The 26926-nt window shown below is 43.6% G+C and overlaps 1 protein-coding gene across 8 annotated transcripts; it reads left to right on the plus strand.

Moving 5' to 3' along the window:
* EWSR1 (EWS RNA binding protein 1) lies at positions 1-25957 on the plus strand. 8 transcript variants are annotated; one of them, XM_081174861.1, is made up of 19 exons: positions 1-126; positions 5685-5721; positions 5939-5990; positions 6955-7081; positions 7416-7433; positions 11741-11927; positions 12658-12822; positions 14338-14549; positions 15401-15584; positions 18400-18437; positions 18993-19025; positions 19560-19678; positions 20445-20574; positions 21537-21659; positions 21746-21917; positions 22448-22545; positions 22624-22686; positions 25078-25330; positions 25527-25957. In XM_081174861.1, exons 1-19 carry the CDS (start codon positions 114-116, stop codon positions 25564-25566), a joined length of 2064 nt encoding a protein of 687 aa, XP_081030987.1. In that variant the 5' UTR covers positions 1-113; the 3' UTR covers positions 25567-25957. The 8 variants fall into 8 exon arrangements, with proteins under 8 accessions (XP_081030987.1, XP_081030988.1, XP_081030991.1 ...); XM_081174862.1 differs by having other exon boundaries at positions 18403-18437; XM_081174865.1 differs by lacking the exon at positions 22624-22686 and having other exon boundaries at positions 4-126.
* Positions 25958-26926: the final 969 nt, after the last annotated feature.

Genomic DNA, 26926 nt, shown 5'->3' on the forward strand with positions numbered 1-26926 from the left:
CGAGTGGAAAACCTCGCGCCTGCGCAGTGCGCGGCGGCAGAAAGACCGGGAGGACGTTAGTGAGGGAGGAGGCGGCGGCGGCGGAGGAGGAGGAAGAAAGAGAGAGAAAGAAAATGGCGTCGACGGGTGAGGAGAGCCGGGCGAGGCCTAATCTTAACCGGGGGCGGCGGGAGAGACCTTGGGAGCGGGGAGGGAAGGAGAAAGGGGATCCCTCCGTGAGGGGGGGAATTAGAAGGGGGCGGGAGGCCGGGAAGCCGCGGCCTTTTGTGGAAAGTTCTCATTCTCTGTGGGGGGGGGAGGGGAATGGTTGCCGGGCGGCCGTTAAGTGGGGGGGGGGAGGGGCGGCGGCGGGAAGTGCGTGCGACTTCGTGATTGGCTGGGGGGGTCAGTAGGAAGAGGGAGGGGCTGTCCCCCCCCGCGCGCGCCTTCTTCTTGGTAGCGCCAGGCCTCGTTTAACCTCATGGGAGGGAGGGAGGAAAAGAAGGGGTAGGGGTGGGAGGAAGTGGCTGCTGGTGTTGCCCCCGGCTGCTGGTGTTGCCCTCAATGCACGCTTCCTCTCCTCTTTTCCCCCTCAATTACAATTTTTTTAAAAAAAAGAAATTATTTTGCAAATCGACGGGTTGCAAGTGGCCCCCCCCCGCGGGCGCCCGCCTTACCCCGCTAAATAATTAACTTGATTCAATTTATAAATTAACGAATGGAAAGAAGGGAGCCGCGTGAGGTAGGGAGGGCCTTGAGGGCAAACAGTTAATTTTATTTAGAAACTAATTACTCAGCCTCAAGAGCCTTTCTTTATGTCATCCCATTAAATTATAAATCGACAAATTCTCGTCTTTTCTTTTACTCTGCTCTTCAACCGAGGGGGAGAGAGAAGAGGGGTGCTGCACACACACCCCCCCCAAGTGGCATGATGCTCCTGGCCTCTTTCACAAGAACAGTGATGACGTTGTTTACTGTAATAATTATAAATTAACAATGATGATAAAAATGTCTGGCGCACAGAGAGAATTGAAAAGAAAAGAATACAAGAGATGCGGTATTATCACTAAGCTGCTCTGATTATTATTAGGAGTTCCTTTTCACTGCTGCACCCTGCTTTTCAGATAATGGGGAAGGAGGGCAAAGTATTTATTGCAAACGTTTCTGCCCCGTGCCTTTTCACCACTCTTTGATCTCAGTTTCTTTTTCCTATGTATGCTTCTGATGAAGGTGGGCTGTATTCCACAAATAAAATAACTTCATTAGTCTTAAGGTATCACAAGATTTGTGATGGGTGTTACACAGCAGATCCAACACAGCTGCCCTGCTAGAAATTGCTGTATGTGGACTGCATGTGTTTCGTTAATGCATAAGGATGCATGCATGCATATACCCACCCGCATGTGCATGAACGGGGCTGGGGAAGCAGGCCTCTTTTCTCCAAAGATAGCATTTTGGGTTCATTACAGACAGAATTAAGCACATTAAAATGCTGCCGACAGTTTTTATGTTTGGGGAATAATTCCATTGGATTTCCTTCTGAGGGAAGATGCATAAGATTTAGCCACATGGCCTGTGGATTCCAGGGGGAAAGTTGAACACATGCTTTTCGCCTCCATCTCCCAAAATGAAATCAATGGGATTCGTAAATCAAATCAGCTACCTATAAATAGTTTAAAGAATTGTATGTAGTCCTGGTCGAAATGTGTAGTGTTAGGCACACAAAACATAAATAATGCATTACAATGTATACACTTTTTGTCAGGGTGGTGTCCTTAAAAGCAGCTTACAGTAAAATCAACTGAGGATGCATTTTTCATTGCAGTCTGTACCGAAGTAGGCTTCCATTCTGTTAGAATATTTTTTTTGCAACAAAACTGATCCAGAGAAGCAATGAAATGCCTATATAGATCAGTCTCTGAAAACCACAGGGACAAAAAAATGTCATGAGAGATTACCAACTGATTCTGGTGCAAAGACTGATCCAGGGAAGAAGAATTCTTTTGATAGAACATTCAGCAACAGCCTGCAACTTAAACAAATTTATCTTGTGTGCTTTCAGCTTTAAAGTAAGCTGGTGGGGTTCCAGGAAAAATGAGTTTAGCAATCCCACTCGCCATTGAATACAATGTGTTTTGACTATATATTATTTTGGCTTTCGGCATGATCCCTGGATCCTAACCCCAAATTAGGTTGCAGGCTTATGGTATATGAAGAATTTGGCTTGGGGTAGTGAAATTTCTTTGGTGATGCTCATTTTTCTTTTTTTGGTCTGTGTTGAATATTAAAATAAGGTGCAAGTAACATTTTAACATTTAAGCTATGTTAAACCGCATAAAATACAAAAAAACCAACAGGAGAGATGGAAAAAGATATGTGTTTACTGTTAGTTTGTCTTACTATGATTTTGTTAGTCTCACGTGTTTTGACTATAAAGCAGATGGGGGATAAGTTATATCTGTGGGAGATGTTGTGTACTCTGATGAAAGTACAGAAATATTTTTTTTGCTACTACAACAGTAGCAGCACCAGAACAAGAAGAAAAAAAGAAAAGCAATCACCAGTTTCTCATCTTAGTACAGTGGTACCTCGGTTTAAGAACAGCCCTGTTTACAAACAATTCGGTTTATGAACTTCGCAAAACCGGAAGTAGTGTCCCAGTTTGGGAACTTTACCTCAGTCTAAGAACGGAATCTGAATGGTGGAAGGGCACCGGCAGCGGGAGGCCTCATTAGGGAAAGCGCACCTCGGTTTAAGAACGGATTCGGTTTAAGAATGGACTTCAGGAACGGATTAAGTTCGTAAACCAAGGTACCACTGTACTCATTCCCCCACTACGTACAATCCAGAAAACCTCATTGCTGTTCCCTGCTCTAGTAGAATTTTGGGTTTTTTTGTTTTAAAATAAACTTTAATGCCATTAATACTTTAAAACAAAACCTCACCTCCCATTGCTGCAGATGTAAAATATGCAAAACTTGAAAGGACTAGTTTAGACAAGGTGCTCTCTCTCTGGGTATGAGTGAGGAGAGCTAGAGGTCAAACAGGAGGATCCAAGGGGAGGGGAGAGTATTGGAAGCAGACTTTGCAATACTACTGGGCCTTCCAATTCTGCTGCTGTTTACATTCTTTGTGCGGCATCATTTGTACCCAAAGTGTGTTGAACTGGAAATATGGCACCCTTGGCTATCCACATATTGGCCTACCTTATTTAACAGATTTGATCAAGTCTGTTGCTATTTCATGGTCATCTAATATAATAATTATACGTTAATTATAATTATTTCAGCTTAAATACGTAGAGTAGTGTAGTGAAAGAGTAGACTTTTTGCTTTTTAAGCCTTGAATAGTTTTGTGCATTTGTATGTGCATATTCCAGGTGGCTTAGTGTTGTCCCATCTAGGGTCTGGCCATTAAAGACAGTTATATGTAATTGTGAAATCAGCCACTCAGTGGTGGAGGTTCATGCTCGTGCACGGGGGGGGGGGCAGCCTTGATGGCACCCTGCTGGGATCACGCAGCGGGGGGGCGCTACCCCCACACTCTTCCTCTGCCAGTGCAGCCACTTAATCTTAAAAGTGGAACAACCTGGCAAGAGCTAGGACAATTAGTGTCTCATCCTAAATATGTTTACTGCAAAGTCTTGAGTTCAGTGGGACTTTGCCCAATAATGATGCCCTATTAACTCATACAACAGATCTATTGTTAGCACATTAGAAAATTACACACCATTCTTGACTAGGGTAGTTGGAAATTGTGCCTTCTGGCATGTGACTGCTGCATCAGTCATTTAAGTAGTAATTGTAAAATTTGTGCCATGATTGCAGCTGTGTAAATGCTTTTAGGAGATAGATTGCAGAATGGTAATTGTAATGGGTAAAGCACAATGCAGATTGTATTTTAAACTTACAGGTGTGTATGGTGGTATTGGTGGTGCTTGATTTGGGAGTATGTCCAAACAGAATCCCCAGTCTTCATTAGTTCAATAGTGCAATGATTTATTTAATAAAGATGACTTACTGTGAAAACAAGCTTTTTAAATAGTGCAGTTTGGTGGAATAGGTAGCTTACACATCCACGGTGCCACTGAAATTAGATGTGTATCAAAAGCTTTTTCAATTTTTCAATAAGAGTATCACATGAAAACCAGCTGTTTTAACACGTTGAAATGTTTTTTTCATTCCTACTGGAAGCCATATTCTCTTAATTTGTGGCACAAACCGTGTACTCTTCTTGGTTCCTGAGGATAAGTGCTATGGGTTTATGAATGCCCTACGTGGCATTCTTAAGTAATGTTTGCTGTTCTGTTCCCTTGTGTAATGATGAAGAGTAGGCTTCAGTTTTATCAAATTATGCTATTTTGCATAATTTTTACAAATCATAGTTGTGACCACTTTGAAATCTCAGTCTACTGGGAGTATGATTGGAATAGTAAGCTCCTGCCTGAAGGTCAGTAACTGCCCACAGAGTTCCTCATTTTCATAAGTGACAGAGTTACATCGTGGCTTTTAAAGTAGAACTCATTGTGCATAGCTGAATTGATGAACTCTTAAGTCAGTTATGGACAGGACAGAAGGTTGCAGCTTTTAGGTTTTCTTTATTTTGAATTTCATTCAAGTGTGATCATGCAATTCTCCCTCTTCCTAGTTCTGAGAGCTATTTTAAGAAAGTCTGTGGTCCCTGCTCCCATTGGATTGGGCCTTCTTGATCCCATTTTAACTAAGTACAAAATAAATTTTATAACTTATGTCACTAAAGCTCTTCTGCAAATATTAGCTTTTAAAATGGTGTGTCACAATCTTTAATCATAATATTTGTGCAGTTTGAATTACAAGACAGGGAATAAAGGTTTGGATAGAGGAAAAAACAGTTATAGACTTGAATTGTGTTAATTGATATGCAGTTAAATTAAAAGGTACAAAATGGATCTTCTCATAGACCTTTCCTTTGTTGTTGAGTGAAGAGTTTTGCAAATTCTCTTACTTTCCTATAGTAATACAACTTTAGACTTTGTGCACGTTAGAAAGGTCAGAAGTGTTCATTTACTATATCAGTAGGAATACATAGCAAGATATAGTATGCTTTGCCTTGCTTCCTTTTTCAACACTGTGTATAGTAAAATTTGCTGCTTGTGTTGGAGAAAGATCTTAGGACAAATTTCAGGAAAAGCTTGGTCAGTTTGAATAATCTCAATGTTGACAACCTGGCTTGGCAGCAAAATAAATAAATGAAAGTAGACTCTTTGCCTATTGGAGTTGAGAATATTAAGTGACATTTGGCTGTAAATAAGCAAAGGCATTGTCTCTTCACATTGAGTAGGACTAAGAAATTGTAACTTCCAAAATGGAATTTGAGGTCATAGATGATTTTGAGGGGGGGAAGGGTTAGGTTGAAAAAGCTGTAGAAGTGGTGCCAATCTTGGATTTTAATACACAACAGATTTCAGACTTCCATTGGGAAACCACACGGTAACAACAGCTACAGTACTTGTGTTTGTGTCTGCTATAGTGTTGCTTTTAATTGGTCCAGCTTCTCTTGGTGAAAGGAAATCACAAGCTGATGCATCTCAGGGGAGTTTTTAATATGACAAACATAAGGGGGTGGGTGTATCCTTAGATTCTGAGCTTATGTTTAGAGGTGTTGAGTGATTCCTCCCCCACCCATCTCCTCTTATGCTTGATTTTATGTCTCCTTACTACCTGCAGATTATAGTACCTACAGCCAAGCAGCAGCCCAGCAGGGGTAAGTTAAGTTTCTTTGAAGATAAATATAGTCTTTTCTTGAAAGAAGACTTGGTTTAGAATTCCTATAATGTATTTTATGTTTTAAGGACATTGCAGAGTTTTAATAACAAACTGTTTTAGTACTGCTGTTTTGAAGGTTATACATGAAGGCATTGCCTTCATTAGTCATTGTATTCTCCAACTTCAGCTTTCTTTCTTTCTTTCCCTCCCTTCAGCTACACTGCATATGCTGCTCAGCCAGCTCAAGGATATGCGCAGACCACCCAGGTAATAAAGAACCAAGAAGCCACTTCCCCTCTAAATGCAAATGAAACCCCAACCTTTTTGCAAAAAAAAAAAGTTGCTAAATGGCATTGCATCTACTCCCATATTTTCTGTTGGGGCTTTTAAAACTAGCTGCTAGAAAGTATGTTTCTATTACTGCAAGTATTCATTCAGGGTGTGCACTCATTCAGTGAGTAGCCATAGCCTTGGGCGCAAGCAGTGGAAAGCTGGCTGTTTGCTGCTCTTGCTCCCCTGTTAATGCATTTTGCTCCTGCCTGTCTGTATACACAGCCCTTGGAAGACAAATGCAGCAAAGCCCTGTGGGAGGTGACAGCCTATAAGGGCAGCCCCCATCGTGTTGAGCCATGGAAACAAAACACTGGGCTGCTGTGTGATGGCTGCCAGACCCGACTTAATTGCAACATGCTAGTTGCCATGCAAGATTAAAGTATTAAGGGACTTAGCACAGACATGAAATTTTAAAAGGGGCTGTGTCATATCCTGAAAACAAGAGAGAATAATATAACCCTCTTCTTATGTAAAGGAACTGAGAAGCAGCAGTTGATGGCTTCAAGGCCTTTAATTTTGTTAACTTCTAGCTAGGTGCTAGAGGTGTCTCAATGAACTTTTGTTGTCCTTCAGCTAGCTCTTCTTATGTCATGTTGCTTGGGTGCTGGTCAGTACACAGCATAGATGACAAAACAGGGTGAATTAGACTCATGGGATGGCCAATAATACTAGCTGTTAACTGACAATTCTACTATACACCTGTCTCCACTTTCCCTTGGCACCTTGTGGGTTTGTGAATCTGCTTTGCCTGAGCAGGAAAATATTTGATATAGGACGTGGGGTTTCACCCGTCTCATTTCTGTTGCATATGATTACAGACTTTTTCTGTCCAAATCAAATTGTTAAAATCTCTTGTGTAGAGCCCAAAAGTTAAAATAAACCATTTCCCTCTTTGTAGCAGGCCTATGGGCAACAAAGCTATGGAACCTATGGGCAACCCACGGATGCCAGCTATACCCAGCCTCAGACAACTGCTACTTATGGGCAAACCGCATATGCAAGTTCTTATGGGCAGCCTCCAACTGGTAAGTGCCTATGTCTATTCCCACCTAGTCTCTCCTTATTTTTTCATTGTGCTTTGGAGACTTTAAATTAATGTGAGGGTGGGAACTTTTTGTAAAGCAAATTGTACTTTGATATTACGGATCACTTTGGGTACTGGTTCACATGGAGTTTGAGGCATTGCTGAAGAATGCTGCTAGCAAGATGCTAACATACCTGGGGAATGAGGCACTCTACCTTTTGTGATAGTACTAAGACTCTCTTAAACCTTTCTATTGCTCAAGGATGAGTAGTTCACAAGACTGATTGCCTGTTCTGATAGTCTGCCCTCTACTTCTTGTCTTGTGCTTTCCACAGTAGAAGGGACCAGTACAGGTTTGAATATCCTGCTCAATTTTGCATGGGAAATGCTGTTCATTTGGTCTAAATTTATGGTGTTAACCCTTTAGGTGGTTTTATTCTAGCAGCAAAACTTGCAATACGGTTGGCACAGGCCCATTCAGTGTTTGCTGCTCATTTTACTTTGCAGCAGCATATCTGCTGTAGAAAGGGTGCCATTCATAAGCTCTTATTGACTACTGTGTTGTATGGATAAAGCTTATGTATTAAAATGACAGCTATGAACAAAGATGATTCAAGCTAACCAAACTCAGCTGTCTTCCCGGTGTCCTAAAGGGTGAACAGCATGATTAGACATATTCAGCTGTTGCAGCCACCATCTCTGCATGTTCCATGTTATTGGTTCCTCTTTCAGACATTTACCTCAGTGTTGTCATAAATGCTCTGTAAATTATTTTGCTTGTGCTAAACTGTGTTAAAACTGAAGTTCTGTTCATCCTGATGCTTTATTTTAATGTCTGAAAAATAGACCTACCTTTTGAAGGTTGTACAGCAACCACTTGATCTATGGTCTGAATTTAAAGTGCATGCAAAAACACCCCAAACAGCATCCTGGCTACAGTTTTAAGTAGCATGTTTTTTCCTTGTGCTTAAAACTAATAACTACTGCGTTGGCCGATAGAGATTTTAAATAACAAAATGTTATTGGGTTGAAACTGTTTTGGGTTGTACATTTAGCCAGTAAAAATAACTGTGTAGTTAATGATGCACATGTTTTAGAATGTTTCCAGTTTGGCATATATTTATGAGACCTATATGTTGCCCAAACAGTTCAGTACTTCTTGCAGTTCTACATTTGCCCAAGTAAGAGGTAGGGATGGAGGAAAGGTGTTGCCTGGAGGCACTGCATTTGAGCATGCAAAGTAGATACCTGATATATAAAGTAGGCTCTCTAAATTCTCTCAGGCATAGCAGGAAGAGGATCTAATTCTTCCTTGCATGCCAAGATGACTGAATGCTTATGCAGGTATATCAAATACACAGTTGGAAGAATTGCTTTACTTTTCTCAAATCAGCAATTTACTGGCCCAGCTCTGTTTTTAATGATTAGGTTGGTAGCGTAACAATGGAGGAGTCAGTTGTTTAATCTAGTTCTGAGTTTACAGATAGATTTGAAGACCCTGGAAGGAAATGGAAACATTTGAAAAAAAGCTTTGTTCAGAAACCCAAGCAGGGGGGGAAATTGGGGGTGGGTGGAACTATATTAATGCTGGGAATAGCTAGGTTTGTCTGTTAAATACGCCACTGGTTACACAAAGATGAAGTGCATCAGTATTAGAACATACCACTCCTTTCCTCTGTGACTATTGTATAGGTCGTGAATATTCAGATGCACAAGGGGGGTGGGATTCTAGCAGTCTTGGGGAAGACAAATATTGTAAGAAAGGAAACAAAGTTGAGAGGAGAGAACCCTAAACCAGCCACATGAATAATGAGTATGGTCAGTGAGCATGGATCACAGTCTAACTGGGGATAAAGCAGAATAATGTAGTGACTAAAATTCTGAGTAGCAGCACATTGCTGCACTGCAACATGTTGTGGTTGGTCCAACTTTTTTTACACCTTAGTTGTCCCACAGGAATTTTAGTATCATTAGCTTTTTCATTACAAATGTTGGGTCTGCATGATTATTTTTTAGGTTCATATATTGGACAGGGTCCAAGGAGCTCCCTTCAGCCTTCCCCAAGGGTTTGAGCAGTGCCCAGTGGTATTTCTTGGGACAGCATATCCTGTTTCATCTCTCAAACTGATTATGAAAGTACATCCTCAGTTGTTTCTAAGCATTAGAAGCAGCTGCTAGAAAGCATGAGCCCTAGGACTCCTTGATGAAACTTGTGGTTTTGTTCGCTAGATCCTGGATACCATTTCTAAGCTGAAGTAGTACATGACCACTCCTCCCCCCCATGTCGATTTTTCCTCTAACTTTTTAATTCCATATTGTTAAATATATTGTTACAAAAGTTGGGCACCACTTCCAATCTCTGCCAAACTGTGGCTAGATTCAAAGTTCCAGCCACTCACTCAGGGTCTGTGTTTCTTTGAGAAGCAAGGCATGGCAGAGGCTGTCATAGCTTTAAGAAATACGATTTATTCACTTATTTACACCTGAATTTAGATGGAGGGAGTCCAGATCTTACAGCATGGTCATCTCAAGAGGGGCTTGTTCCCCACAGCAGTTCAGTGTTGATCCAAGGCATCTCTCTCAGCCTGCCAAGATGGTTCTGTCCTTTCTTCCCAGCATACCTTGTAAAGGCCTAAGTCTCCTGCCAAAGACACACTCTTACTTTCTCCTGACACACAAACACCCTTGGGAACTTCTGTCTGCCCAGGCCCAAGGATTCTTTTTTGATATAGGCCATCTACACTGTCATGTTATCCCTGGTTAACTCTGTGAAGCTGCTTGGGCATCCTAAACTGAATGCAACAGCACTTGGCTTAGTTTTAATTAACCAAACTTAACTTGCTTCATGAATTTGAGTTTGTTCAAATTCAAGCTCTTTACAGAATCTAAAGATTACGGAGAGTCTGGCCGTCCCCCAAACTTAACAACAATATGCTTAGGATGCCTCCACTTGTTCCTTCATGTCTAACTGTATTTCTAATAAAGTAAATGTTTAAATAAAGAAAATGCACTTCAATATTTAATGAATAACGAACAGTGCTACTGTTTCATATGCCAAATTATAGCATATGTCTGTGTTCTTGAAGTAAATAAAGTTGGGGTTCAGTGAGAACAATTATTGCTTAATTCAGTTTCCCAAAAAACATTTTCCAACAACAGTTTAAGGCTTCAGTTTACTGAAAATGGACATCAGTGTTCCTACATTGTGGATAAAAAGACTGCTCCATATATGTTTGAAAGATTTATCGCATGACTAGTCATGAATTCAAATTTACTAAGAGATCTGCATATGGAGTAAATATTTTACCTTCTTTTCTTTATAACTTGCATTTGCAGTTAATTCTGAAAGCCATTCTGAAAGCTGCAAAAAAATGTTATTGATTGCACAAAGCTTGCTACTCTGTTTACAATCCTTACGCATGTTTTGCCAGTTCGTTTCTTGGTTCTTTTGTGTTCCACTTCACCAGGAGCTTTTGAAGAATGCTTCATAAAAGTTTTGAGACAGTACCTTTCAGTACAGTTCGGTGCCAGTTGCTTGAAATATGCTTCTAAAGGCTGAATGTTAGAATCATTACAATAGTCACTGTGGAGGGAGGGTCACCATGATGGTTATCTAGTACTGCTGTCTTTTCAAAGCAGCAGAGAAGGAGAATAGAGCCTTGTAGCATTATATTATTTTGTCAGAGAACCTTGTGCATTATGACCACATATGGGCATGTGATTTGGCTGCTGTCAAACTCCTTCACTTTCAGGCCACAGTGATTGCAGCAGTGTGTGTAACGTGGCTGTATTTTTTTAATCCCGCCCCAGCTCCCTGCATGTCTTAAAACAGCTTATCAGAAATGGGAGCTATTCTAAATCTTTCTCCTTGATTTGGTTGGTTTTGTTGTTTATCTGGAGGGTTCAAAAGAGTGGCCCAAATCGGAAGTGATTCGGAAGTGATAGTAGCACATCATATTAGATAATGTGCAATATGGTTCTGCTTCAAGTATCACAGTAACATTTGAGAATTAGTTCTCAAAACTATTATCCACCTGTACAAATGTAGAAATTTTCAAGAGCTCTAAGTATACTCTCTGATTTACATTTGAAATGAGGCTGAAAAATCCAGTCAGTCTGCCATTCCCCCACTTAGCTGATAGATTTAAATTTATAGTTATAATGGCTAACCAAGAGTAGCTGTCCAATCTGTAATTCTGGGAACCATCTTGTGTCATGGAATGGTTGAAATATGTGAAAGCTTCAATCTTTGTACACTGACAGTGGCTTGTGATGGTTTCCTTTTGCGTTATTTCTCCCATGAAGTGCAAGGGCTCTAGTTTTATCGGAATCATCCTAGTGCTTTGACATTTCCTTTAGTCTTTTAACTATATTTTGGATTTAGAGATGGCTTCTGGATATTTGGTTCCCCCCCCCCCCCGAAAGTAGCTCTCTTTAAGCTGATAATAAAAAAATCATTACTTTACCCCCTTCTCTGTTGGTATTTTTAATGAGGATGAGGCACTACCCTCCCACAAAGCATTTTTGTTTACAGGTTTCCTTGACTTCATAGAACATTTCACTAGGGTCCTTAGTATAAATGCTTAGACACAGTAATCAAAAGTGAGCACAAGTAAGCACAAGTGTGTAAGCTTCTCAATAAGGTATCTTTTTGTTGCAGGCTATACCGCCCCAACTGCTCCCCAGGCTTATAGCCAGCCTGTCCAAGGTTACGGCACTGCTGCTTATGATACAACCACCGCCACAGTTACCACCACCCAGGCTTCTTATGCTGCCCCATCTGCTTATGGCACCCAGCCTGCCTACCCCACCTATGGGCAGCAGCCAGCAACAACTGCACCTGCAAGGTAACATACAAATAAAATGTGATGCATTAACATATACATTCTTGTACTTTGGGGTCAGGGAAAGAACTCTATTTGAGAACACCATCCTCTTGTCTGGCTTCTGCCCTACAGCTTTGATAATTCTGTGGTTTGTAGGCACATTCCCCTCCTTTCCACGTAATGCTTGAATGAAACAGAACTCACATGAAGTTCTTTCTGTGAAGCGCCATGTGGAATAATAGCCATGTATTCTTCTTTCACTCTGGATAAAAAGACAAAACGTACTCAGGCACTGTCGCCTTAAAACACATCTGGTGTACTTTGCTGTTGGTGCTTTGATTGGCAAGACATTTAAATAGCACTCAGAGTAGGATTCTTTCCCCTCTGTTAATGAAGCACCATTGTGGCTTCTGTGGAAGTCAGTGGGTGGATTGTACTAAATGTTTGAATCATACATCGATAATAATTTTTATAAGTTTAGTGCATTTAAAATGGTGACCTGCCCTGTGTGATGAAGGGGAGGGGGATATAAATAAAATTAAAATTGTTTTTATGTTACCAAAACTCAGATCTTAGCCTAGGGTTGAAGACAATCCTGAAGGCAAAATGCCTGAGTAATCTGAGTTGTAATTCCCACCTGCAGTTAAGTGTTAACATGCAGAGGCAGTACATAAAGGTTGCCAGTGCCTGACATGAAAGGCAGGCAGGGGCTTCTAAAAGATTTATCCTCACAGATGGATTTAATTTTTAGAGCCCAGGATGGCACAAAGCCTGCAGAGACTACCCAGCCTCAGTCAAGTACATCAGGCTACAGCCAGCCCAGTCTAGGATATGGACAGAGTAACTACAGCTACCAGGTCCCTGGCAGTTACCCAATGCAGCCGGTTACTGCACCTCCATCCTATCCTCCCACCAGGTGAGTTTACTGGAATTCTCAGTATATATTATCTGTTATGTATATGCTATCTGTCTGGATGATGTTTTGTGTGGTGATGGTGGGGGGACTTCAGGCTCAGGTGCTGATTGCAGCTCCTCAGACTGTACCCCTCACCTGCCCTGCACCCTCCTTGAGTGCATTTTGCCGTGTATTCCCTTAAACCATGATTAATGCTCTTGTTTGCATAGATGGAGGAATGTATGCATGTGTGGAAGCTTCTGACTTTTGTGTGCCTATGGTGCAGAGTGACTCTACCTTTGCCTCTAGCCCCGCCCACCACTGGTAGGCAGCCCCCACAAAAGGTTGTCTGTGAGGGAATGTGGTCCTTGGGTGGAAAATTCTCCTCCCCTACTTTAGAGGATGGTTAGAAACGTCAGCTCCTTTTTGTGACTTACATCACCTTGGAATGCAGAGGAGCAACAGTTATGATTCTTAATATCTATTGGCATACCATGGATAATGATTTACCTTGGTGACCTGCTCCTCAGAGTGACATTGAAAGCATTAGGCAGACCGTCCAGTCATAGCAGCACTACAGTGATCAGTGCAACCTGGTCTGCTTCTCTTTGTTGCCTTTCCCCCGCCAGCCATCTGGTTAGTTGTACTGCCATGTACCATGGCAAAAGACAAGCAGTCTCCAGCAGATATGGGCATCAGAGAAAAACAATAGTGGCCACAGCAAAAACACAATAGACTACAGTGGTACCTCGGGTTACATTTGCTTCAGTTTACATACGCTTCAGGTTACAGACTCCGCTAACCCAGAAATAGTGCTTCAGGTTAAGAACTTTGCTTCAGGATGAGAACAGAAATCATGCTCCGGCGGCACTGCAGCAGCGGGAGGCCCCATTAGCTAAAGTGGTGCTTCAGGTTAAGAACAGTTTCAGGTTAAGTACGGACCTCCAGAACGAATTAAGTACTTAACCTGAGGTACCACTGTAGTAGTGTTTTGATCAGGGGTAGGCAACCTAAGTCCTGGGGGCCGGATGCGGCCCAATCACCTTCTTAGTCCCCCCTCATGGACGGTCTGGGAATCAGCATATTTTTACATGAGTAGAATGTGTGCTTTTATTTAAAATGAATCTCTGGGTTATTTGTGGGGCATAGGAATTCGTTCATCCCCCCCCGCCCCCCCCAAAAAATATAGTCCGGCCCACCACATGGTCTGAGGGACAGTGGACTGGCCCATGGCTGAAAAAGGTTGCTGACCCCTGGTTGATTTCCCACATTGTTGCAACCTGGTGGCAAAGTACTAATAGTATGCATCATTCTAGTCTGCAAATGTGCAGGTATTAGGGCTTGGGGGGGGGGTTGGTCACAGCTTTGTCAATTTTATTGCGGCCAGTGGTGTGTTCTGGTCTGGTTTTCTGTAGTTATAGATCAGCCTGGGCAAGGGCAAATTATGCATGTTTGCTTAGGCTTTTGCACTTGTATGGGTGGAAATAGACTGTTTTACTAAGTGCCGTTTTCCTGTCCTTTGACATATCTTTTCAGCTATTCTTCTTCGCAGCCCAGTAGTTATGATCAGAGCACTTACTCTCAGCAGAGTAGCTATGGTCAGCAGGGCAGCTATGGACAACAGAGCACCTATGGGCAACAAAGTAGCTACGGGCAGCAGCCCCCCACCAGCTACCCACCTCCGACTGGATCCTATAGCCAGACCCCCAGCCAGTACAGTCAGCAGAGCAGCAGCTACGGGCAACCAAGTGAGTGTTAATAGGGGGCGGAGTGTGTGTGTTCAGTTAAATCTTATCAACCCCAAAATGGCAATCGGGACTTTTGAATCAAGGTGTTCTGATTTAAGAGTGGCGTTGGAAAGCTTTCAGATGTTAAAAATAATAATAATTCAACAACCTCAAAATCTGTGCTGTGTTTCTGCTTTTCAGCTAGCCTGTCTTTCATATTTGCCCTTTTTAAAAAAATGCACTGCTGGGGAGCCATTGGCTCTCCAAGTGTTGTTGTCCCATCACCCCCACTGATGACCATCTTTGCTGGGGGTGATGAGAGTTGATGACCCAAGAACATCTGCAGGGGCACAGTTTCCCCAGATTCCTTTTTCTTCTGTTTTAATATTTTTCAATGCTTTCATTTTATGTTATATTGAAACAATATAAAGCAACATATTACAGTACAGTGTTGGTCACACAGTTTTCTATCATATTTCTTTTCACTAGTTTGGTCAATGTTTTGTTGTCAATTTAGATTTATTCTTGCTAAAAACAGATCAAGCCATTTTGGGGTACCTTAAAAATAATATATAACATATGGTTGGATTTCTGCCAGAATATGTGAAAAATCTGCCCCCATGAAGCAGGTAGAAAAGATGCCTCTGTGTGCTTTGCTGGTTGGACCTGTTGGGGTGGAAAGAGTAAAGTGTAAAAGCCAGCTTGGGGGGGGGGGGGATCAAGTATTTCCCAGCTGATATTTTGCATACCTGTGACTACCTTAATGAATGCTTCAATTCACCATTGAGGGTCACTGCATGTTAACGTTCTAGAGGAAGGAAATGAATGCTGTTTGCCACTTCGCTAAAATTGCCATGTTGACTATTCCTTAGGTTCATTCCGTCAAGATCACCCCAGCAGCATGGGGGTGTACGGCCAGGACTCGGGAGGCTTTTCGGGCCCAGGAGAAAGCCGAAGCTTGAGCGGCCCTGATAGCCGGGGCAGGGGAAGAGGGGGATTTGACCGTGCAGGCGTGAGCAGAGGTGGGCGGGGAGGAGGAGGCCGCGGCGGAATGGGGTAAGAGCAAACCTTTTCTTCCTCTCACCTAATTTGGTTTTACCCCATAGGGTGTGCAATGGAAAGAAGGGCTGAAAGATGTCGATGCAAACCACTTTTCCATGGAGATAATTAATTAACAGCGAGTAATATATACGACTAATTAATTCATGGAAACATTTTCTTAATGGGGACTATGGGCAGGATACATTTTACCTGCAGTTAATTGAGGGTTGGAGGCAAGAGAGTGCTGGGTGTTCAAATTGTGAAACTTTCAGCTCCCTTCCACAATGAACAGAGATGAAACTCTCTGTGGGTTTAAGAACTGTTGGGTTGAACACACACACCCCTTCTGAGAGGTCTGCATGTCATTCATTCCTCCTTGCTGGTGTTTGATATCACAGGTATGTACCATGGTGTCTGCTGCTCTTGTAAAGCATTTTCTTGCCCTAGCTGTGTGTTCACTTGGCAGTAGCTCTCTGAGCTCGTGTCAAAGCTGAATAGGCTGTGTCAAGATGCTCTTTGAAGCCCAGAGCTCTCTAGCGTAGCTTTCACGTGTGTTCAGGTTGGTTTGGAATTTGAGGAGAGACCCTACATGGTGCAATAATAATAATCATAATAATTAAAAATCGCTTACAATTCTGGACGCAGCTCCATGCTGGAGCTTTCAGGTGTCCCGAACCAGTTCAGCCATTTTAACTGATGGTGGAATCTGGTTTGGGAAGCCTGTTTAGTCAGTACTTGTTTTCCATTACTGGTTTATCTAAGGTGGAAGAGATGGTGGTCAACTGAGAGGCTCAGTAATGAAGGGTGTCCTTGTGTGTGTTCTACCCATGTGTATATAGAGCTATGCAGAGTGCTACCCCCAAAACCAAAATGGTCACAAATTTGGACTAGGAGGATGGGAGGGCAGAAAAAGATGTCATGGGGTCCAGTTGACAGATCAGTTGCCTTCCAGTCCCACTGCACATAACAGTCTTGACTGGCAAAAGAGACACTCTGCATAGCTTTACTAAAATGAATCCAGATGGTTTGAAATCTTTATTGAAGTCCAACTGCTTTTATTGCTTCAAAAGCTGTTCAGTTAATGACCAAGCCATTTTAACATTGAAGAGTAACCCTTTCAAATTGGCTTGACTGGAAAAGGGCTCCTTAGTTCTATTATAAAGATTTCATCTGTTAGGTGTTCCTAGATGTGTTTTAAAGTAGACGCAGACACTTGAAATTGCCATCACCACATCTTTTTTCTTTTCTAAAGACCTCCCTAAAAAGTAGGGCAATTTCGCACCCATAATCAAAAGCTCATGTGTAGTGGCCTTAACGTTGGGGGAGTGGGCGGGAATGTAACTGCTATAGGCCTTATGCAGACCCCATTCCCAGGGTGGCCCTATGAAACACTTACTTGGCCACCAAGGGCCAGGGTAGGGAAACTATGTCCCCTTCCATGGTGTGGTGATGCATTTCAGTGTCTGTCCTGCAGGTAAGGAGCCCAATGTTCTTAACGTGCCCTCTTTCATTGCCTCAATATTTTTTTATATTTTCACTGGCTGTTAAACATGGAAACTTTTTAACATGCTTTGTCGCATTTATATGCTACAGGTTACAAAGTGAGAGCCTTGTATACACTTCAATACTTAAAAAGTACCCGTACTCAGTACTCAGCCGGCAGCATAATGAAAAGTGGGACTAGACACGGTGTCCATATGGAGAGGAAAAAATATACATAGAATATTTTTAACCAAATGTGTTCATTGTATAAATGGAAACCTTCTGTAACTTTGGTAACTGCATATAGTACTTCATGTTTGGTATTGAAACGAGAGGGGAGGTGTAATAACTTTAGAATTGTGTAAAATTAAAGTGTAAAAACATGTGTTAAAAAAGGGAAACATTACATATATGGTATATATACTTTGGGAAAAGAGACAAAGCTGCATGCAACAGCTTGGAATTGTGTATATTAAATCTTTTATGGGTTAAAGGTGCAATACTTGCTAACAGTTAGTGGTCCTTCTCCCTCCTTTCTTACTTCCATCCAAATGATTCTTCCACATGCACCCAAAAAGCCATTTTTAGTGGCACTTTATTAATTGGGCACATTTTTGCCCATAAATTATGTTTTGTGGCTTCTCTCCATCCGCCCCCCCCCCAATGTTAAAAGCTAAAGCACTGATTTGTTGTGTTGTGTTGCATTGTATCCACAAAGCTGCACCCTTAGGCCTTTGTACCCTGGTATATTCTGTAAGTTCTCCTTCCACAGAGACTGTTAAATCCAGTAGTGACCTGAATGTATGGCTTTAGTGACTTGTCATCTGAACTGTGTTCTAGGGATTGCTGTATCTTCTTTTTCTCCTTTCCCCCCTCAACTGTTAATGTTAAAGGTCCTCCGCCCAGGAGCTTGGCTTGCTGGCCTCACTCGCAGGAGGCTGAGGGTGCAGTTTTATGTATGCAAAATTAGGAGGGAGTTGACCAGTGGACATGATATCTTTGTGTGTTTTGATAAGCCAATAAATAAATGGAAAAGTTCCATTTTTCCTTCTCGGGGGCCAAGTATTGCATTGTTAATACCATTAGCCGTGAAAAAGGGTCCAACTGCCACCGTGGGGCATCCAAACTAAGGCAAGCAAAGGTTGCGTGTGTGTAAAGGAGATTTGAACAAGCTGCCCTGAAGAAAGGCCTAGTGACGAGATGAGAGAGAGAGAAAGAAAGACAGACAGACAGATGCATTGTTTGGATATGTTTAGCCAGTGCCCTTCTTCCCAGTGAGCCCCAGAGGCTCCGAGCGGTACTGGCTTTTTAAAGGGAAAGGCCTTCATTTCTTCGTTTATCCCCCCAGCAGCGCTGGAGAGCGAGGTGGCTTCAATAAGCCTGGTGGTAAGTTTTTGAGCATTACAATGGGATAGTGTTTTAAAAAAAATGCAACCAGAAAATAAAAAAGCCCATAATATTTGTTAGTTTCATAAGTCATTAAAATTCCATATGCAACAAGACTTTTAATGGGTACTGCCGGCAATGCCTAGGGGTCTATAAGGTTTTAACCTACGGTTACAGAACGAAGGGTAAACAAAGGGTGATGATGAGAGGAACTACTCCTTTAATTTGGGGAAGGAAATCATTTTAAGCGGCTTTGGTTTTTTAAAAAATAAAGTAACTGGTGGTAAACAAGCACTGATTGGCCCAAGAAAGCCCCCTTTAACCAAGTGTAATACCAGGTGATGGTTTAGAAAGCTGCTAAAATAGCAAGCTGATCTCGGCAGCAAATGCATAAAGGGTGTGCATTGCAAGTTTTTTTGCAGTGCGGTCAATTTGAGTTTTAACACATGCCATCAAATGGCGGTTGTAAATAGGTAGTTGTGTGTGTGTCAGTAGCGTAGCTTGCAAGGCGTGCACTAACAATCTCTTCTATGATTTCTCTTTCCTGGACGGCAGGACACATGGATGAAGGGCCAGATCTCGATTTAGGTAATTTCAGATAATTGTTTAAATCTGTGGAATGGGTCCCATGTCATTAGTCACCCTCAGCAGAATGCAGTTTCTCTCGCTTAAAGTAAAATGCTGCTTGTTCATCTTAATGTTGGAGATTGACAGAGTCAGACACTTCTCGGGGCTTCAGGAAAACTGATCAGCCCCTTGCTAGTTTTGCCTTCATTGTGGACAGTAGTTATTAAGGCTGCGTCCTTTTGCTGAGGGCCGCCCTACACAGTCCTGGAGATGGTCATGCCTTTTCTGTGTTTTATTGAGTCTGCATTTTTAAACTGGCTGAAGCTCAATTAAATGGCATTCTTTGAGACTGGAAGTCCAGAAGTATTGGCCGGTCTTGGTAGCCAACTGTTATTTGTGGTTGCCTCTGATGCCTCTCCTCACTTGGATCCTCTGACCTCCTGCCCTTGGGGAAAATGGGTAGTAACCCTGTTGGAGGGAGGAATGAGGCCATGTTTGCTTCCAGTAGCTGTTGGGGTGGCCTGTACTTGGTGACACATTTTTCTCTCTCCTCAGGCCCACCCATAGACCTAGATGATGATGCTGACAACAGTTCAGTGTATGTCCAGGGGTTGACTGACGGTGTGACCCTAGAGGATCTGACAGACTTCTTCAAACAGTGTGGCATTGTCAAGGTAAGTAGCACGATTTGTAAGGTGCAGCCTGTCCTGCCACTTGATGGAGTTGTGGGGGAGGCGATACAAATCCCCCTTGCGATTTGGCTTTTTAAGTTTTCCCATGTGTCTTTCATTGTCCCAAGAATACCTTCTATTCTCCTCCCCCTGAAAGGAGAGGAGAGATTCCAGACCATCCCTGGAAGACACTGGACACACTAACCACCGATAGTAACAGCTGGCCTTGACACCAGAGTTCTGGGTGGGGAAGTTAAATGGGGGGAAATTGTTGGCTTGATCTGAATGATTTTTGGACTAGGGAGGCGTGGTTTGAGGTTTTGCTTAATTGCTAATTAGTGGATCAAAGTATTGCCTTGTTTATCATTTCAGTATTGTTAATATTGTTCACTATTATTTATACGGGTGGTGTGTTCTTTTGGGGGGGTTTCCATAAATGTTAGGTTATATGAAATATTAATGTATTATTTCCCCTTATGGTATTTTTTATTGCATATTTTTCTTTGCTGTAAGTTACTTGAATAGGTGACAAGTGACTAATAAGATTAATTAATTAATAAATATAAATAAATGTGTGGCATGACCACCTAAGCCCAGTGTGGGATTTTATTTTATTTTAGTGAAATTTGATGTTGATTAGTCACATAATGTTTTCCTTTCTAGCATATTCTTTGAAGCATCTTGCTGAATAGTACTTTGGGGTGGGGTGGTCTAGCCTTGGAATTTACTCCTGTCCAGAGCATGATTGTCTTCTCTCATCGCCCCTTAGATGAACAAAAGAACTGGACAACCCATGATAACAATCTACCTTGACAAGGACACAGGGAAGGCAAAAGGAGATGCTACTGTGTGCTATGATGACCCACCGACTGCCAAAGCAGCTGTAGAATGGCTTGATGGTGAGTGAATTAGTATATTACCGTTACTGCTGCAGCTGCTGCAATTTATTACCCGTCCTTCATCTTAAGGTCCCAGGGTGGGTTACAACTATTAAAGCACAATATTAATATTATAACACAATATTGATCAATATTAAAAGCTTAAAATTACAGAAAGGTGGGTCCTAAAAATACACACATCTCAAGTGTCAAAAGCCAGGGTAAAGAGTTGCATCTTGAGCATTCGCCATATAATGAAGGTACCAGAGGCACCTCTGAGGGAAAGGAGTTACACAACTTTGGGGCTACCACTGAGTAGGGAAGAAGGTGGTCTTTCAGATATTTGGGGCCTTGGTTCTTTGGGGCTTTAAACACTAACACAGAGCTTTCCAAACTTTTCATGTTGGTGACACACTTTTTAGGCATGCATCATTTTGTGATACAATAATTCAGTTTTACTAGCAAACCAGAGGTTAAACTAACCCCTTTCTAGCCCCGAGAGAAGTGTAGAGAGCATTTGCGCAACACACCTACACTTCAGCCAACACAAATGTGTCTCGACACACAGTTTGGAAAGCTCTGCACTGATATATTAGATGCTCAGTAGCTCAAAAGGTTAGAAAATGTCAACCTAATGTATATGTAGTTAAAACAAATGCAGTGTGCCTTATTACATCAAGTTTGATTGCAAGTGGTGTATACTGGGGTGTGTGCCATGATTTCCACAGGAGTGCAGCATGGCTGGGGCAGTGGGACAAGTGTGTGAACAATGCCTACTGAAATTTCAGAAGCTGGAGGAGCGGTTGAGTGTTGCATACTCCTCTCTTTACTTTAGCCTCAGTTATGGAAGCGGCAAAGTTTGTAACTTCCTTACAAAGGCCTTGGCAGTGTGACTTAGATCCACTTGCCCAGTTGTAGGTGGGTTATTCTCTGCAGCAGTGAAGCTCTTGTTCACAGAGAGACCTCTGCTTTGTGTGTTTCAGGCAAAGACTTCCAGGGCAGCAAGCTCAAAGTCTCTCTCACCCGGAAGAAGCTGCCACTGAACAGCATGCGTGGAGGGATGCCCCCACGTGAGCCACGTGGCATGCCTCCCCCACTCCGTGGAGGTAATCTTTGGCTAATGCTGGCCAGCGCTGTTAGCCCCCAAGGGCTCTGTGGTGTGCTCATGAACTCACCAAGTGTCTTCTTTCAGGCCCAGGTCCTGGGGGCCCAGGCGGTCCTGGTGGTCCCATGGGCCGCATGGGAGGCCGAGGTGGCGACAGGGGTGGCGGTTTTGCCCCAAGAGGACCACGAGGATCGAGAGGAAACCCTTCTGGTGGAGGAAATGTCCAGCACAGAGCAGGAGACTGGCAATGCCCCAACCCGTAAGTCGCTGTGTTTCATTCTCTGCTCTCACCAAGTTTCTGTGCATATGAGAGTCAACATAGATCTTGGCTGGGCTGCCCTGGTGGACTCCTGCATGGTAGTTACCCCAGGATGCAGTTATGCAATTCATTTAGGGTAATATTTTGGGTGTGGACATAGTTCCAAGGCCCTTTTGTTGGGTACCAGCCACCACCTCAGTAATTCACTTACCAGCTCACCTAGAATATTGCTAGGTTCCTTGTAAGCATGTGTTCCTGCTCGGCCCGATCAGTTGTGTGGCCCAAAAGGCTAGGCAGCCTGTTTCCACTGACTTGCCTTTCCTTAGTTATTCATGGGAAAGCATCCTCAAAAGATGGTCCAAATGAATTTGCCTCTGGGTAGAGGCTTTCCTTGTGCTCCCCACCCAGCTGTGAATGAAATTGTGGTCAGATGGCTCTCCCCTGCCCCAGTTCCCCAGCCTTGGTTGTTTTTTCATGTTCAGCCAAGAAATGCACTTGGCATCTCTCACTAAACACTGGTCCTTTTCCAGGGGGTGTGGAAACCAGAATTTTGCCTGGAGAACAGAATGCAACCAGTGCAAGGCTCCTAAACCGGAAGGCTTCCTCCCTCCACCTTTCCCACCTCCAGGTATGTTCCTCTTGTCCACGAGCTGGGGTGGGAGTCGGAATATGTGACACTGACCTCTGCTTATGTGATGTTCACAAGGTCCTGGATTCTTGCTTGGAAAACCGCTGCCACTTAGAGGGCTCATATACGGGACAAATAGTGGTAAGGGAACTGTACAGGTGGTATATTTTTCCTTCGTTTGTGTATACACTTCCAGCAGAGTGAAATGGGGAGGTGACGCTGCGCCATTCACAGTCGCCATAAAATGGCCACTGTTGGTTCTTGGAAGCACTGACTGTGGACGCATTGACCTTGCCAAGGTTTACGCTGGAGGTGGGGTGGCACCACATTTGGTGGAGGAGCTGCTCTGATCAGACCCGGCTCCAGCTTTTCATGGGACCTTGGGCAGGGATCACTCGACACGATCTCTGGGAGCGGGGTGGCTGATGGGGAGTGGTGTGCCCAAAATGGGGGGGGTGTGAGGAGCCCAAGAGTCTCCAGGGGTTGTACCTATGGCTCATGGGGAGGCTGGCCAGGCCAAAAGCCAGGCACATGGTTTCTGGCTTGGCCATGCAAAGGGGAGTGTAGTGCAATGTTGGTAGCCCATTGCAACCAAGTTCTTGAGCTACTTGCTGGTGGGGACAAGTTAATTTTTTATACTGGTAATATTCCTCTCCCATATTGTGCAGCAGTTGTAGTCTGCCCAGGAGAGCACATGGTGTTCAATGCTCAGAGCCATGTATGTGCAAGCTGCATGTGGAGATCGGGGGGAGGGAATGTTAAGGGTTGTTTAAATCAGGCACACTCTCCCCTTCCCCTGACTCCCATCACCAGTCTCTTTTGCATGGCTTCAGTTTCACTCACCTTCCCAAGCTGGACAAAATGGGTAATGAGGCTGGCAGGTGCTGGACGTGGGGGCATACAATAGCTTGTCTGTTGAAATCACTTGTATGCGTCTCTTTTTGCCCCTGCTCAAAGTGGTCCATATATATATGAGAGAGAACATTTTGAAACACTACACTGAAACAACAAGCAGGAAAGCATCACTTTCTGTTAAATTTAATCACAAAATTATGGAGGGCCTCTTGGCTATGGGGAGCCATCCATCATAATTTGAACCCCTAGCACTTTACGGAGTAGTCATGAAGAGAAGCTGTTGATTTGATTCATCAGTTGGCTTAATGGGGACGAGTTTCAAGCTTGGAGGATGAGGAAGTTGGGGAGGGGACTTTGCCCAATGCCATGCAACTCCAAATGGCAGGCCCTGGGCAGTTTCAGGAAAGGTATGGTGCCATGTTGCATTGAGTCAGTAATTGAGCAGGGGCAAATGGTGTCGTCTTGATTGGTGCTCCTCTACGGATGTGTTTGAGTTGCAACTTTAATTCCCCTGTAGGCACTGTTGTCCTTATGTGCTGATCTTGAAAACAAACTGCACCTGCCTGCCCTTAGAAGTGGCTGTTTGAAATATCATTTGTAGCCCTCCAAACTGCAGTTACCATCAATTCTGACTAGGTCCCACTGGCTGAGACTGATGAGAATTGGAGTCCTGCAACATCCACACCATACCCACCCCTGATCTATAGAATCTGGTGCGAAGTGGCCTAGCTGCTCTCTGCTCTGTTTACTCTGTCTCAATGGAGATGCTTATGGATGTTTTCCTACACTCTCGCGCTGAGTTACCCAAACTGATTCTCCTTTTCTTGTCATCACAGCCTACCTTCTCACATGCTTCCACCAGGCTTCAAGCCTGACTTGGAAGCTGATTACAGGTGGGAGGAGGGCTGCATGCCAAGTTCTGTGTTGGAACCTTAAAGTGTTTTGACCCCAAAGCTGTTTTTTCTCTGCTAACTTGTACACAGCCCATGAGCATTAACTTCAGTTTAAGAATCGCCAGCCAGTTTTAAAGCCCGACATTAAGTTGCATTAGGAGAAGCAGCTCAGTCTTCCTCTATGGTTGGTGTGTGAATCTAGGTCAGTGTTTCCCAAACTTGGGTCTTCAGCTGTTTTTTCAGACTACAGTTCCCATCAGCTGTGACCACTGGTCTTGCTAGCTAGGGATGCTGGTAGTTGTAGTCCAAAGACAGCTGGAGACCCAGTTTTGGAAAACACCGATCTGGGTCTTTTCTTGTATTGACCCTCTTCCTGCAGTTGCTTCCAGTAGGAATGATCAGCCGTTAGGGCAGGTTATGAGGAACCACATTAAAATGAGGATATCCTTCCTTGCGGGGACTTGCAGAAAGGGTGAGAACGATACGGGAAGTGGGCATTTGTGGTATGGTATTTTGCTTGCAGCTTTTCTTGTGGCTGCTGCTGTCACATGTTGTAAGAACAGGTGCCATATTTTAAAGCAGTAGGGACTCCCTAAGGTGGTAGCACACACATTCACACCTATGCAACACAGACACGTGCCATCATTTGGTCACTTTTGTGGGCCTCGGCATGTCTGGGTCCTGCTGCCTGCGCTTCCGAGGCAAGTCTTCAGCTGTCTGTCTAGTGTTGCCACCTTCCCAGCAACCCTTTGCTCGATTGAGTGGTGCTGTCTTTCTGCACTAGGTGGTGATCGTGGCAGGGGCGGCCCCGGTGGCATGAGAGGAGGTCGAGGGGGCCTGATGGATCGCGGCGGCCCTGGAGGGATGTTCCGAGGGGGCCGAGGTGGAGACAGAGGCGGATTCCGAGGAGGCCGGGGCATGGATCGAGGGGGCTTCGGAGGAGGTCGGCGAGGAGGACCTGGGGGCCCACCTGGACCTCTTATGGAGCAAATGGGAGGCAGAGGCGGCAGGCGTGGAGGACCAGGAAAGATGGACAAGTAAGGCTTGGGGAGGGGGAAGTGAGTGGTGTTGACAAAGGGGAGGGAAGAGGTCTGGGCTGCAAAAACGAGGAGGAGGCTGTTAGTAGCAGTCACGGGCTCTTATTTGAAACCTTCTCTTCCTGGGATGCAATAGCCTTTGGGTATGTGGTTGTGAGTCTGACCCCCACCCCCTCTCCTCTCTTTCCTTTGCTAGGGGAGAACATCGTCAAGACCGCAGAGACCGGCCTTACTAGTGGCGAGCCACCCCCTCTCCCTTGCAGGACTGCATTTACTACCAGATTTATTTTTTAAACCAGAAAATGTTTTAAATTTATAATTCCATATTTATAATGTTGACCACAACATTATGATGATTCCTCGTCTGTACTTAGTATTTTTCACCATTTGTGGAGAAACATTAAAACAAAGTTAAATGGTAGTGTGCTGAGTTATTCTTTTTCTCTCTCTCTTACTTTTTCCTTTTAAAAAATGGTTGTTTAAACTAAAACCCATAAGAAAACCATTGTTGTGAGCATGCTCAGTAAATCTGTGTGGAAGACCCAGGAGGAAGGAAACTTAAAATCTGTAACAATGTTAATGGTTGTGATGTTTTTTAAATAAACTTCCAAATGTTTATAAATGCAACACCTCTTAGCATGTCTTCGCAACAGCAGTGACTCCAGTAGGAGGGCAAGCATCCTTCAGGTTTCCCTGGTGTGTGGAGGCCATTGGGTTCACCAAGGAGCTCTGTGTCACACTGTGGTTTGCAAAGTCCCAGGGCCACTGCCAGTGGAGAAGGACTGGAGCAGGCCTGTGAAGTGCACTTGCTAAGATACAGCCTGCACCTGCATGGTGAACGGTTGGGGAAACCTCAGGCCCCTTCGTTCTCTGCCCAACCCTTGGGTCTTCCTCAAGTATCCTGCAACTGTGTTGAAGCTTCTTTCCTGCCTTCACAATCTCCTGATGTTTTGCATGGGTGGAGCATAGTCTACACAGGTAAGGGTCACATCCATTGCCCCACCCCTCTTCCTCTGGCTCTGTGAACCCCAGGTTGAAAAGGGTTATTCACCCATTGTAGGTACATGGTTTCCTGTATTTAGAGGCAGCAATTGTTTCAAAAGTTCCTTCGTCCTTACTATCTCAAAGCTGTATAAAAGCACACCGCTGGGCTCATCAGATGCATTTTAATTTCACCTTCACACTGGATTGTACCAGACCTGCTACAGTTCTGTTCTGGAGTGTTGTGCTCCCTGCAGAAAACCAGCTGCCCAGGCTGACTGCTAGAAGGTTTTATCAGAAACTATTTTATCTGATCTCTACCATGCTTAGCAGGTAAGACCTCTGCAAAGCTGTACAGCAAATAGCACAAGCAATGCTAAAGGTGTTGATTAGAGGAACCTGTGCTTAGTGCAGTGTCAGTTATACATGCTTTTGTTGTCTCTATTCCTTGACTGATGTAGACACACAAGCTAGAAGAATGTATTCAGGTCTCCTGGCTTTAGTGTTTTTGAATTTGAATTACAACCCTTCATCCTTACATTTAGCAGCCTTGAAAGACTGCCAATGAAGACTTATCTGTGAGGCTGCCTACCTTTCAGTGTGCTCTCCTATGGT

Source organism: Podarcis bocagei (genome assembly GCF_964188305.1).
Source record: "Podarcis bocagei genome assembly, chromosome: 16".
NCBI classification, from domain to species: Eukaryota; Metazoa; Chordata; class Lepidosauria; order Squamata; family Lacertidae; genus Podarcis; species Podarcis bocagei.